At 38.6% G+C, this 13,879-nt stretch overlaps 2 protein-coding genes across 8 annotated transcripts; one reads left to right on the forward strand and one right to left on the reverse strand.

Annotated features, from left to right (window-relative positions):
- Positions 1 to 148: 148 nt before the first annotated feature.
- anxa14 (annexin A14) lies at positions 149 to 13,521 on the forward strand. 6 transcript variants are annotated; one of them, XR_015855016.1, is made up of 16 exons: positions 149 to 424; positions 502 to 650; positions 714 to 757; positions 931 to 1,027; positions 1,087 to 1,175; positions 1,412 to 1,525; positions 1,589 to 1,679; positions 1,775 to 1,854; positions 2,037 to 2,075; positions 2,143 to 2,233; positions 2,295 to 2,390; positions 2,456 to 2,511; positions 2,613 to 2,720; positions 9,255 to 9,378; positions 9,885 to 9,996; positions 13,366 to 13,499. XR_015855016.1 is itself a non-coding variant. In XM_088365105.1 (14 exons), exons 3-14 carry the CDS (start codon positions 731 to 733, stop codon positions 3,046 to 3,048), a joined length of 948 nt encoding a protein of 315 aa, XP_088221231.1. In that variant the 5' UTR covers positions 149 to 424; positions 502 to 650; positions 714 to 730; the 3' UTR covers positions 3,049 to 3,169. The 6 variants fall into 6 exon arrangements, 4 of the variants coding, with proteins under 4 accessions (XP_088221231.1, XP_088221232.1, XP_088221229.1 ...); XR_015855017.1 differs by lacking the exon at positions 9,885 to 9,996 and having other exon boundaries at positions 13,366 to 13,521; XM_088365105.1 differs by lacking the exons at positions 9,255 to 9,378; positions 9,885 to 9,996; positions 13,366 to 13,499 and adding an exon at positions 2,989 to 3,169.
- On the reverse strand, positions 3,220 to 4,933 carry LOC148379979 (uncharacterized). Of its 2 annotated transcripts, XM_088365108.1 has the most exons (3): positions 4,755 to 4,933; positions 3,922 to 4,463; positions 3,220 to 3,885 (listed from the first exon to the last, which is right to left on the reverse strand). In XM_088365108.1, the coding sequence occupies exons 1-3, from the start codon at positions 4,800 to 4,802 to the stop codon at positions 3,690 to 3,692; spliced, it is 786 nt and encodes a 261-aa protein (XP_088221234.1). In that variant the 5' UTR covers positions 4,803 to 4,933; the 3' UTR covers positions 3,220 to 3,689. The 2 variants fall into 2 exon arrangements, with proteins under 2 accessions (XP_088221234.1, XP_088221233.1); XM_088365107.1 differs by having other exon boundaries at positions 3,220 to 4,463; positions 4,755 to 4,929.
- Positions 13,522 to 13,879: the final 358 nt, after the last annotated feature.

A 13,879-nucleotide genomic window follows, 5' to 3' on the forward strand; every position in this document is an offset into this window, starting at 1 on the left:
CTGGATTGCAAAACACTTTCATAATGCACTGTAAAGAAAATGGTAATGTGAAACTCATTCTTCTGCTCTACTGAGCATTGCTTTTCTTGTTTAAATATTGACTTTGGCTATCCTTCCCACCTTGCGCTTTATCTTTTCATCCAGTACATTTTTGTGCCTCATGCTGAATTTTTTCTAACCTATTGAATCTAACGACGACAAATAAAAACCGAGTTAAAAAATATCTTTTATACATTGACTTGCGACGCATTTGGGAAATATTCCGGAGCTACTCAGCTTTTGTTTTTAATAACCACAAAGGTGTCAGGTTTCTGCTTGTGCTGGTGTACAAGGGAGTCTGGCTCAGAAAGATCAAATTTCCTTTCAGTATTTCTTTTTTTTCAGGTTGTGCTGACAATTTTTTTTTTTAAAGAAAATAACTAAGGTAGGTAAATTGATTGTAGATATGAGCAGATTCTAAACTAAATTAATCTGTACTCTGCATTTAATGGTAAATCATAGAAAATGTGTAGAACGTCCCAGATGAGTGCTGGAGGTGTGGCAGGGTGCGACGAGGCTGATAACTTAAGGTTGTTTGAAGAAAAAAAAAAAAAAAGTAGTTCACTACGGCACAGCGCTGTAACAAACGGGACCACAGGATTCTATCACAGGTAAAAAACAAAAAAATCCTTAATCTTGTTTTTGTTTAGTTTAATTTATTTGCTTATTTTTAGGTATTTGAAACAACGCCATGGACCGAGAGTACTATAAGTCTCATGTAAGTACACATTTTTTTCTTCAGTGTTTAATGTTGTTGCTGGTTTGTTTTGAGTATTATGTGAAACACTAAATTGCAATGAATAGATAACACTTTATTTTCTATTCCAACTTTGGATCTAATAGTCATAACAACAAGCAGAATTCCTGGTTGGATATTTGTTTGTCATGTAGAAAATGTCCTGGGGTACCCTTGGAACTGTGCGACCTTTCTCCGGTTTCCAACCACAAAGAGATGTCATTCAAATCCAAAAAGCAATGGAGAAGAAAGGTATGCTGTTGCGTTGTATTCCATTTTTTAAAATTCCAACCAATGTGTTGTTTCCGCAGATGCTGCCCCTCTTGTTCGAATCCTAACAAATCGCAATAATGCTCAAAGGCAGCATATTGCCAAAATATACAAAGACACAACACAACAGGTAAAGAATCATGTAGAAATGTTTTAGTTCCAATAATACGGATGATGATCTCTCATTTGTAAATATTTGCTGATCAAACATCATTTAAATGTCTCACTAACACACCTTTGTTTAGTGAGGGAGTTTCAGTTCAGTTTCAGTATCACCAGTGGTGTACCGCAAGGCACGAGTTTAAGTCCCATTTTATTTAATTAAAGTTTAGATCTCATAATGACTTTTTGCTTTCTTTGATACAGAACTTGATAGCTGGCATGAAAAAAGTTCTGTCTGGAGATCTGGAAGCTCTCATGTTGGAACTGATGATGCCTCCCCTGCAGCATGAGGCTTATCGTCTCCAACAGGCCATGGCGGTGTGTTTTTGTTATTCCGCTCTTCCAAATATGTACACTTAGGACAATAAATTGTATGTTCAGGGTTTAGGCACAGACGAGGAAACACTTCTGGAGATTCTGTGTACAAGATCAAGCAAAGAGCTTCATGACATCAGTGCTGCGTATAAAGAAAGTAAGCACACGAGTCTTGCTTTGGGGATTATATCCACTAAATCAAATTTATATTTTTAAAATGAAAATTATGTTACTGCTTCATTTATTTTTCAGTGTATAAAAAGGACCTGGAGAAGGAAGCCAAAGGAGAAACCAGTGGAGACTTTGCTAAGCTCATCGTAGCTCTGATCAATGTAAGTAGATTACTTACCGTAATTTTCCGACTATAAGCCGCACCAGCTAAAATTTGTGATTCGGGGTTCAAAATTTGAGAAAAAAGTAGCGGCTTATAGTCCGAACTGGACTAGACTTAAAAAAGGGGCATATCATTGAATTTATATATTTAGAAATGATTTTTTGCATCCCACTCCATTAGAAAGAAGATGCCACAGGTTTTGTTCAAAAAGACATTGAGGTAAAAAATTTTAAATGTTACCTAGCTACATAAATCTAGATGATTTTGCGATACTAATTTCTGACAGTCTCTTTTGGCATCACTAAACGAGAAAAAAGCTGATGCGGCTCCTTGGATTGATATTCTCACATCGAGAGATTTAACTCACCTTAACAAAGGTGAGCAATGTAAACATATTTTTTATTGTTTTGTGATAACTTGCCATTGCGTTACTGACAGTTCTGATGGGACTGGAACTGGAGAGTGGACACATGGTGATTCCAGTTCTGGAGAAAAAATTCTCCGGGGATATTCGTCTGGGTTTGACTGTTCTAGGTATTAGTTGTCATGGATACGTTTTGGCAGTATATAATGTTGACGAGTTATTTGTGTCAAAACAGTGGAGTGCATTCAAAACCCTGATGTGTACCTTGCCAAAAGATTAACCGGCATGAAGGTAAGGCTTTTTATTGTTTTCAATTAAATTACTTTCCACTTCCTTATTAAACTCTGTTTATTGTTGAGTGTCATGTGAAGAGGATTTCTGTTTTCTTCTAGGCACCTGTAATGCAAGGCATAATGGTGTCCCACAGTGAGGAAGATCTACTCAGTATCAGAGTGGCGTTTCTTAAGATGACGGGAACTTCTCTCTACACGACCCTGCAGGTTGGTCACCAGTATGCACCAAAAACTCACTTAGGTAACAATAAACAGTACAGTAAACCTCAGGCTTAGTCTATAATAATCTTGAATCAAAGTGAGAGGTGATTGGCTGACACAAAAGAGAGGCGGGGTCTAAAATGACCAGAACTGAATATAAAATTCTCATCCAAATTATTTGTTGAAATCACTTTTGTTTGGCATGTATTAAATTAAACTCATGTTTATATTTTTGATGGATTTTTGACAAGCATTCTATTTTCCGTCTCAACAGAAACATTTCAAAGGATATCATTTAGAAGCTCTGTTGGCCATCTGTCGATCTGAAGATTAAATATTTGGTGATACTTAAGTGATTGTGTGTGATTGCGATTGTTTTCATTTTTGTTTCAGTCTAAAACAAAATCAATCTATGTAGAGCAGATGTCAATTATTAAAAAAAAATACACAATGGAGCAGTGTCTCTGTTTTAATTTCAATTCCAGTAAAGGAAGTAAACAGTCCATTCAACTTTTAAGAAATATTTTATTTCGCAGATACTTACTCCTTGACCATTGAAGTTTTTCTGACCACATTTTTCCAATCCATTCTATTGTTTATCCGTTATGGTAAGACAAGTGATGCTTTGATTCCATTTTATCGAGTGTGTAAAACTGTTAAATTTTGTATGTAATCGTTTGTGGATATTGCAATTCACAACTATGCCAAAACAAAAAGAAAACACTGTGCAAATGTTATATATTTATAAACAGGAGCATGTAAATCATTTCTGATATCATATCAAAACTCACATAAACGTAATCAGAATCTAAATTGTTTAATCATCTTTGTACCACAAGTGCAATGAAATAGAGCAGTCACACAAAAAAATACAATATGACCGAGTGTGACATGTTTAAAAATAAAATCAGCAACTATATCCAAACAATAAATCATGTGATTAAGTCATTTTGGCAGATTTTGCTTTTTGATTGTTCATGTGCAAACGACACTAAGAAAGAGTGAGACCCCGAGCAACTGCAGCGAACGTACTACTCCACTTCCTCGATTGTGCGTGGTTGTTTTGGTTGGCGTTGTGGTTGAAGTCGTCGTTGTGGTGGTGGTGACAGTAGAAGACATTGTTGTTGCCGTGAAGGTCGTTTCGGGAGGAGATTCAGTGGTTGCCATAGAGGTCATGTCAGGAGGAGATTCTGTGGCTGCCATAGAGGTCATGTCAGAAGAAGGTCGGGTGGTCTCCATGGAGGTCATGACAGGAGGTCGGGTGGTCGCCATGGAGGTCATGACAGGAGGTCGGGTGGTTGCCATGGAGGTCATGACAGGAGGTCGGGTGGTTGCCATGGAGGTCATGACAGGAGGTCGGGTGGTTGCCATGGAGGTCATGACAGGAGGTCGGGTGGTTGCCATGGAGGTCATGACAGGAGGTCGGGTGGTTGCCATGGAGGTCATGACAGGAGGTCGGGTGGTTGCCATGGAGGTCGCGACAGGAGGTCGGGTGGTTGCCATGGAGGTCGCGACAGGAAGTCGGGTGGTTGCCATGGAGGTCGCGACAGGAGGTCGGGTGGTTGCCATGGAGGTCGCGACAGAAGATCCGGTGAATACCATGGAGGTCGTGACAGAAGATCCGGTGTTTGTCTTGGAGCTTGTCATGGAGCTTGTCACAGCCGATGACATTGTAGCTGGAATGGATTGGGTTTGCGTTGGGGTATTCGTGTTAGCGTTGGGTGTGGTCTGAGTCATTGTGACTTGAACCTGTTCCACAATGTTCGATAAAGAAAGAAAATGTTTTTGATGACATGTTATTGCGGATGTTTCTTAAGCCAACACTATATGGTAAACAGAGCTTATAGAGTTTAAAAACAAAAAAAGAGAAATAATAATAATTTCTCACCAAAATACTGTAACATGTTTTTTTAAATAAATTATTCAAATTATTCAATAAATCTAACTTTCTAGATTTTTTTCTCATTTTTTTTGTCATAATAAAACTTCAGTAAACAATAGAGTTACGTTGAAGTAGATAAATGGAAAAAAAAATCGTACCCTTTCCAGGAGTGCCACAATGCAAAATCCCACAATCAAATTCTTCATGATGTCAAGACGAGGTTTAGAGATGTCCCCAAAATGATCACTTCACAGGAAGGTCCAATTCTTCTTCAGTGCTCACTGACTGGACCTTGTCTGTTCTTGCTTTTATAGAAGAGCGTCATCGATTTGGGTAGGAGTCAATTTATGGCTCACTTTTTATGCTCTGACCTTGGTTCCAGGAAGTTGTGTGGGGTGAGAGAGAATTTTGCTGATCAAATATTGCCTTTCAATATATTTGATGGAACATTCCATAAAAAAAAAAAATCCGTCACATTGTCGCTTTTGTTACCCGTGAAAATGATTACGATAAACATTCTACATAAATGTAATTGTGATGCATGATTTTTTTTATTTTTTTGGGGGGGGGTGGTGGTTGTTCCTTTTACAAATACTTTATGGTGTATAATTGACAGACTGGTTTTAATGTCCTTGTCCTGCACCATAATATAAGTTAGTGATAGCATCAAGCTCAGTTTTCAAAAAGTACTAAGGTTTGGTGGTTTGGAAAAAAAAAAAAAATGTGTACCAAACAAAATCATCTTCCAAAAACTGTTTCCTCCCAAAAAGTTTCCTCTTCTTGTAATCAACAGGCTCATACTAAGCAACATATGAATGTTTTTTACACTTGCATTGTTCCTCCCTTTGTTGGAAGTAGCCCCTGGGCACTGTGCAAACCACACACACACACTTTGCTCCACCGCTTCTGCTTGTGTCTGAAGAAATACGAACTAGTAGTGGACATCCCCTTTTTTGTTTGTTGTATTTGGGGGGGGGGAGAAAAACAGAAGCGGTGTCTAATGTTTAAATATTACCCGATTAATATACATATGGCAGGTCTCAATGGCACCATTTGATATAACAGTACATGGCGTGATTCAACCATTTTATTGTTGTTGTTTTTTTCCACACAATTCTTTTCCTCTTCCTTGAAGGAACTTTACTGTTGTGTTTTACAATCTTGGGAATTCATATCAGGTGATATATCGGAACATGAGCAGGAAGAAATTGATCTGTAATGCTTTGAGACATATTCAGATTTCCTCATTGGCTGACCTAGTCGTGACGGATACAGATTTAAAAAAAAAAAAAAAAAAAGTTAATATTTGAACTCAACAGGGGCTTTAAAACTGTCACTTCGTTGTAGCACTCTAGTTGCCAAAAGTTTTTCAAAATAAAAAAACAAATATGCTAGCAAATACTTTTTTTTATAAATTAGTTAGATGGATATTTTTGGTTAGTTATTCAAGATAAAGACAGCAGAATAACACCTTGAACTAACAAGAAGCTCAAAGGCAAAATCCCCGGAAGGCAAACAATCCAATGAGCAAACCGGAGGAGGCGGACAGGTGACGTTGTGCGTTGGTTGTCATGGAAACACCCTTGGTGGTCACAGGTTGGATTGTTGTGGTCATGCTATTAGAAACCAAGAAGGTGGTGGTGTTGATGGTTTGATTAAAAGGCCCAGTTGTAAGAGATTTTTCATTCGTGAACGGCGTTGTAGCTTGTAGAATGCTCTGTAGTAAAAAAGATCATAAAGAGAAACAAAAAGAATCTTACTATTACTTTAAAGTATTGAAATAATGTAAGCTTTTAAGATATTGACTTTTACCTGCACAAAGAAAAATTCCAGCAGAGCCAGTGAAAAGAAACCCGGGACAATAATCTTCATATTGCAAAATGATTTCCTCATGGAGGGGCTGTGAAAATCTTTTCTGATCCTCAACATCTTCACTTGAAGTCTTCCTTTTGGCAGGTCAGCCATTTCTTTCTCCATCTTGGCGGTATTGACAAAAATGCTGCTCCCCGAAATTCCACTTGTTCTCCTTTCTGAAGTCTTTAAGATTGTGAACCCGATACCGCTGTTCAGAAGGCGGTTCTCGGTTCCCATCCGGGTCATGGACCACAAATGCAAAACTTCATTCCCACCAACCCTTGCAGGAAGCTTACACATGGATGCAAAACAAGTTATTACACATAATTTACCAGTTTTAATACGAGCATGTTTATTTGTTTCAAGAAAGTAAAATATCCCACTCCAATATTTTAATCCTGCTGAGTAGAAATCCCCCCCAAAAAATCAAATTCCATTACAATAAATATTTTTTGCAATATGAGGCCTCTACAAGAGTCTGGTGGTCTTGCATTTTATACATTGCAGATTAAAATGGCCATTATGCACAATAGCATTGAAGTGGATAATTCAAACAAAGAATTTGTCCCTGCTTTTATTGTTGTGGTCGATGTTCTGGCTGAGGTGGTCGGACTCTGAGATGGTAACTGTTTTGGGGTGGAAGCTGGCACTCCGTTGCTGGAGGTTGTTTTGGAGGATGCTGTAGGCTGCTCGGGTGTGGTGGACAAATGAGGTTGCGATGCTACAGTTGATGCAGCAAGCGCGAGGTCACCAGAGGAGGAACGACTCGGCATGGTCGCCGTCGACTGAGAAGAACCGTCAGTCGGGCTTGTTTCACTTGCACATGATGAACATGCGGTCACGCTTTGCCCCTGCAAAATACACATTGGTTTAATCGCTTGATTATTTTATTAAAAGTTTCAAAACTCCATTTAAAAAAAAAAAAAGAAATTCAAATTGTCAGCTGATACCCCGCCGGCGATTGACATTTCCCGTTATTGTTCTTTCCGTGTCACTCAATTCGTGTCTGTGTGAAGGCATGAGATAAAAGGTGGCCGAATAATAATGAGTCACTGTGTTCCAGAGGCAAATCATTCATGGTCATATCATGCAAAGGTCAAGCACCTGCTCTTCCTTCTGGCTGCTAAAGGCATGAACACATGAACCACACTTTGCATATTGCATGGCGGATAAAAACACACAAGGATATGAACTCTTTGTGTTACGTTATTCTTTCAGATTTTTTTTTACATGGAATATGCTAACTTAAATCATAAATTTGGAGGTGGAATAGAATCTTCAATACTGTTTGGGAATTGAATGATTTTTGACTTCATAAAGTTGAGGATCATTTTGTGATGGATCAAATATCTGCATCAAAATGACAGAGACTCTCCACGCTTTGCTTTTCAGACACAGATACTTATGGAATGACAAATATAATGTTAAATATTATTAATAAAAAAATAATAATAATGAATAATTGCTTGGCTATAAAAATGTGCAAAATGCTCTTACCTCAGTGGAGCTTGTGAACATGAAGATGAAGCATAGCCAGAGGACAAACATTGTTTTCTCCAATGTGGTCTCTTACTGTATATTTCATGTAGTGTAAATTCTGCCCTTCCAAACGTTGCGCTGGTCTTTTTATACCACCCTGTGGTACGCCGATGCTGATAAGAGATATCTGTCAGGGGGTAGGCCACAAGAGAAATATCTTGTTCTGCATTCTCCAACATTTTCAACATGGATAGAGAAGATATCAAACATGTGCCGTTAATTCTTTTAATGTGACCACAGCATGTTATAATTCAATAAATGGAATTGTTGAATTATTATTGATAATACAAAGTTCAATAAGTGTTTTTTTTATGGTTCTGGAATTGTTTTTTATTTTATTTTCATGAGAAGAGTTGAAAAACATATTTTGGCTGCTGCCAAATATCACATGCTGGTATTAGTACTGTACATTTGAATAGTGATAAGATTCAAATTCCTCTCAGTTTTGAAAGTGTTTACTTTTCACCAGACTCTTTCAACAAAACAGTGACCGAGCAGAACTGATATGATATGATTAACCAGATCAACTGAAAAAAAATCCAATGAATTTTTGGCATAGGTTCAGCAACGCAAAAGTATTTCGCTGTTTGAGTTTTATCGTCAAGTGTGTAGGAATGTAAAACCCAAAAAAATAAAATAGTGATCATAACAGCTTGCTTGTTTCCTTTCTTATGGGGAGTGGTGAGGAGCATACTTTCCACATTTAATAAACAATGCACCAAAAAAAACAGCAAAATTAGAGTGCATCAAGTTAAAAAACTAAAATAATCACATACATGTTGCAGATAAAAATGATTCTATTAATAACTGTAAAGCTCACTATATTTTTAAGGTCAACAAAGGGCTGGATTTATCCTTAAAAAAATAGTTTACTTCCTATAACCTGCTGAAGCGTGGCAGTAAGATCAACCTTTGATATCATGCAAAATATGAGCAGGCTCATGTTATTTATTAATACAAAGAGGGAGAAAATGCAAACTGAAAATTGATACGGCAAACTTGAAATAAAGCTTGATTTTTCTTATCTGTAACAAGTTAAGAAAAGTGTAACAAAAATTTGATTTTCAATTCTCATTCCTATAAGAAAAATAGAATATTGCACGTGAGACAAACGGAAAAATATGGCTCAGTATTTGTTTAGGGTTCCCAGAAGTTGTCACCGACGCATTTCACTAACTGACCAGAAGACGGCGACAGCGCACACTTACAAATATTTGAAAAAAAATATTTCAACATGTGTATTTCTTCCTGCTTTTGTCCACTAGATGAGGCCAAAGGACCTGGTTCCTGCAACATAGATCAACTTCACAGATGCTCACCAGGACCAGAGCAGAGCCGCATGCTGCAACACTTTTGCTTTGTGGTTTATTCTACAAGGCAACCTGAAAAGTGGGTGACATTTACTCCTCATTGCACCTCATTTTGTTAAATATGAGTCAAATATATTTTGGGCTAACAACACTGTCATTGAGAAACAGGTCCAGTATCATGATATCACATGGCGATCACACACAGATCGCCATGTGTGTGATATCTGTGATATCAGATATCTAGTGAGATAACTATAGTTAAGTATACTTGGCACTTTTGTCACATTGAAAGATGTCAGCTGTTTGCATGTTCTCACCTTGTGTGCCATTAGAAGTGACAGGTGAGATGGGTTCACACATGGCCACCTTGTGGTACAATGTGACATTGCACATCAGCAGGTGCACTACATGGTTGTTTCCATTTTGCCCAGGGAGGCTAGATTCGTCACATCCTTTAACTCCCGTCAATTGGATTAAGAAGCTCTCTTGCGGGACAACAATGACTTGACATGCGCAGTAAACCAATCAGAGCAACAATCCCCCCGTTGGCGCCCCGTTTCAACTGCACCAATTTATGACTTCCAGGTTGGGGAGAAGCCAAGAGCGATCCATTCAGTCCACAACAATCCATAGCCAATCTGATTGTGGGGCGCTCGCTCTCATCCATCTATCACTGCATTTGGAACGCATGAGCCAAGTAAGCCTGGAGTCCCTTTACCCCCCCCACAGGATCAATAGAGCTCATTTTTTTCCCCCGCAGCAGAAAGACACCTCTCCCATTGTGGGAAAACTGATGAGGGAGTAGCCACTTACTCGGGAGTAATGCATTTGATTTGTTGCAAGTTAGCAGAAATTGCTTGGTCACCTTCACTTTGCATCAAGAAGCCAATAAGAGCCGTGTTCTTGTTTACAGCACGTTTGTGAGAGCTAACACGCGGTGGAGGGGGGGGGGGAGAAAAAAAAATCTTGGCATCAAATGCATTTGTCGATTAAAGCGTCGCTCATGCTGTCATAAAGAAACGAAAAAGTCCCTTAGCGGTATTTTGGCTGTGCGTCATTAATAAAGGAAGTCAGTGATTACAATTGGATGAAAGCATTCGAGCTTGAAGTTGCTAACAGCTCTATGCAGACATTAGCTTTTAAATGATTAGCTACAATGACATTAATTGGCTTCATTTCCGATGATTCTGTGATGCAAAATTTGGAGGAATTATGGTGACACTATAATGCGATTAAATAAAAGTAAACAAAAGCCTCTTTTTAGAGATCATATCGTTGACCCCCAGAATCTGGAATTCAAGAGCAATCCATTCTCGTGTCATTTTTTTCTGAGACCTCATAGCAGACTTGCACGTTTTGCATATTTGTAATAATGACAAGACGAGCGACTTTTAGCATTCATGTGATGAGATTCCATACAGGCCATAAAATATTCTCTCTCTGCTGTAAAGACATTTTTTGGTGGGGGAAGATTGACAAGGCTAAAACCTCAAATCCATTCATCATTCCAACTGCTTAAATAGAGCACTCAGAACTTTTTCTTTCACCTTTTTCCCCTCAAGGTGAACAAGCCTTTTCCCCCCCCCCTTTCCCCTGGCGCTGGATAAAAGCGAGGAAAAAAAAATGATTTGGACGATAGCTGCCAATTTTGTTAGCATTGTTGGCGAGCACACTTGAGCAGTCACATGCGTATCATTTCTCAGCCGAGGTTGTGCGTACGTGTGGCTGCAGAGGTCAGTGGATGCTGAAAGCAGATACATTTGTTGGGGTGGGGGGAGGGGTTGACGTCCTGTCAAGAAGACGAGAGGGAGCCTTACTAAGAGGCAGCGCCCTGGACAGGGAGATGGATGGTAAATGCCATGTTGAACAAAGGCAGGTTCAAGAAAAAGGGGTGGAAAAAAGTAAAACGCCTTGGGTAATGCACTTAATTGCTTCCTGTCTCAGAATGAGATGAGAAAATGGATATAATTGTGTGTAATAAGCATAGAGAAAGGATTAGTTCAAAAGCACTCTCACAAGAATGGATGAAATTCTTTAATCTGGCCAGAAACAATAATATGAAATAATAATGATTAAGGTACTTTTGGATTTGGACTTTAATGTAATAAAAGTTGAGACTCAAAGGCATAGTCAATATTAAAACGTTTTTTTTTTCTTCTGACACTTCTATTATAGTGAGAAAGCCGAATGCAAAAAAAAAATCACTACAAGTTTAATTTTTTGTGGATTATTTATATTTACATAAAAAACACTACAAGTTTAAAAAAAAATTAAAATATTTTGACAAGTTTAAATTTTTTTTGATTATTTATATTTACATAAAAAACACTGCAAGTTTAAAAAAAACACATATATATTTTGATTATTTATATTTACATAAAAAACACATAAGAAAAAAATACAGAAGTAGCAAAGGCGTGTTTAGGGTATATGACAAAAATGTGAAATCAATGCAAACATAAATTATAAATTTCCAGTAATTGTGGATAACAAATTCTTCTGTACAGTCCCAAGAATAACATCACAAAAAGGATGCACTGATCCTCTGAGGGACAAACTGTCTGGGGAAGGTTAACCACTATCTTAGCAAAAACTGCTGGATGGTAAAAGATAAAGTGGATCTGGCCCACAGAGGGTTTGAAAATATGAAAGAAGTAATCCTCCTGTAATCCTCAAAGATCCCAGCATGCAAAGAAATGCTCATCCCATGTAATGATAGTTGATCCTTACAAAGGTCTGCTTTCTATCATACCAAAGAGAAGGGACATGAGAAAAGGTGAACTAGCCGTGGTCCTGATTGGTAAGACGGGACTTGCAAAACATGCCAGACGAGAGATTTGATTCTTGATAGCTTCTGAATCCATTTCATTTTTTAACCACAGATTAACCTTGATCCCCGCATAATTTGGGATTATCCACTCAGTCACAAGTGCATATGGTGTGCTTTTCGGGGAAAGGGGGAGGGGGGAGGGGGTACGGCACTCAATTCCAACTAGCTGCATGCACTGTTGTAATAATGACGCAATACTCACCTGCGCTGAATAATTGATCCTCAAAGCATAACAGCGAGTTAATTAGCGCATCAAGCACCGAAGGTCGTCCTCGCTAGGCTCCTCCTCCCTCCCCGTTCGGTTTCATTAAGACGCGGCGAGGAGCAACTGGGATCCATCAATTCTAAACATGAAGCCTCCCATGTTAATACAGTTAATTGGCAATTTGATTAAAGTTCAAAATTGAATCGAGAAGTCGGCTATTCATCCTTTTCACTTATATCAACCCCCTACACCGCTCTCGATGGGAAGTCTATTAATAAAAAGTCATAGGGGCTAATTTACTAACTTACTGACCCATTTAATAGCTTGCAGATGTGAATTGTCTCTTGCAGATAGTTAAGACAAAAGATTTGATGAGATGAAATCTTTGAATCAACCTTGCAGTCTATTTGTGGGAGGCCCAGTTCGTCATACTCCTTCGTTATCATTTCACTTTCTTCTTAAAGTTGTGCCAAGCGAGAGTTAGATATGAAGTGGAAGCTCACTGGAGAGCAAGTAATAACTCGGAGCTTCCAGTTGTACTTGATGAGCGCAGGAGGCCCGACAGAAACGGTCAGGGTCAGTTTTAATTGAAAGGAAAAGCTTCCCGAGCGGCGCCGGCGTGTTTGATGCGTTGGGCTTTTTAATGGCACGCAGGTAAGACAAAGCCAGGAGAGCGAGGGGAATAAAAAGACAACGTTTTGTGCGCCGCGGCTAACCTTACGCGAGATTTGCAACGGCGAGGGCGATCGAAGCTGATGTATTTTTCATCGGGAACGCGGCGTAGAAATGCATTCCGCGTCTGATACTTCAAATACCTTCACACTGGGAGGTGTGAATATTAATGGAGTAACTGGATGACTGTTTTCTCAAGTCATTTTCTTTTTTAAAGGACATGAGAAGCGTTAATAATGCAGTACGGACTGTAGCGTGAGATTTTTTAGCAAGCTTGCCTGCATGTTTTACTAATCGTTGGATGCATCCTCCGCTAAATTCTGTGTGTGTGTGTTTGTGTGTGCCTTCTATTCAAACAGCACCTGTTCAGTAAGTGATGAGTCAACAGCGTGACGGGAAAGCAAGATCATGTCAAACGGGATGTTTACACGATGGATGCCTTCGAGCGGCGTTACTGGACCGTATGCGGGATATATTGGGGGCTTGTTGGGGGGGGCTGCTAAAAACATCGACTTCATAATCATAACATGGCATGCAAAGTATTACATGTAAATCTTAATGATCATTTTGAGGATCCGCAATGAAAAATGTATTTATTACTGCGAGCTGCTCCATTTACTTCAATTGCTTCAAGTCGTCTACAATCAATTGCATGTGATGTAGTAAACTTGGAATGATCTTTTTAATTTTATTCTTAATTTTTACTCAAATTAATGCAGTGCTTAACAGCTGTGGAAAATGAGGTCAAATATACTCTTTTGGGTATATTATTTATTTATTATGAAATTCTTGCTGCATGTAAAACAGCTTTTTATCAAACGTGTGTGACCTGGAAGTCAACCTGTGCACAAAAATATCTTATTTCAAGTTTTT

The sequence above is a fragment of the Syngnathus floridae genome, chromosome 21 (genome assembly GCF_059516105.1).
Source record: "Syngnathus floridae isolate MCC-2025c chromosome 21, RoL_Sflo_1.0, whole genome shotgun sequence".
NCBI classification, from domain to species: Eukaryota; Metazoa; Chordata; class Actinopteri; order Syngnathiformes; family Syngnathidae; genus Syngnathus; species Syngnathus floridae.

Coding starts and splice junctions, on each gene's coding strand:
- anxa14 (XM_088365103.1), top strand. CDS start 731: ATGGACCGAGAGTACTATAAGTCTCAT. Junction 2,391..2,455: donor TCTGGGTTTGACTGTTCTAG/GTATTAGTTGTC, acceptor GTGTCAAAACAG/TGGAGTGCATTCAAAACCCT. Junction 2,512..2,612: donor AAAGATTAACCGGCATGAAG/GTAAGGCTTTTT, acceptor GTTTTCTTCTAG/GCACCTGTAATGCAAGGCAT.
- LOC148379979 (XM_088365107.1), bottom strand. CDS start 4,802: ATGAAGAATTTGATTGTGGGATTTTGCATTGTGGCACTCCTGGAAAGG. Junction 4,464..4,754: donor TTGTGGCACTCCTGGAAAGG/GTACGATTTTTT, acceptor ATTGTGGAACAG/GTTCAAGTCACAATGACTCA.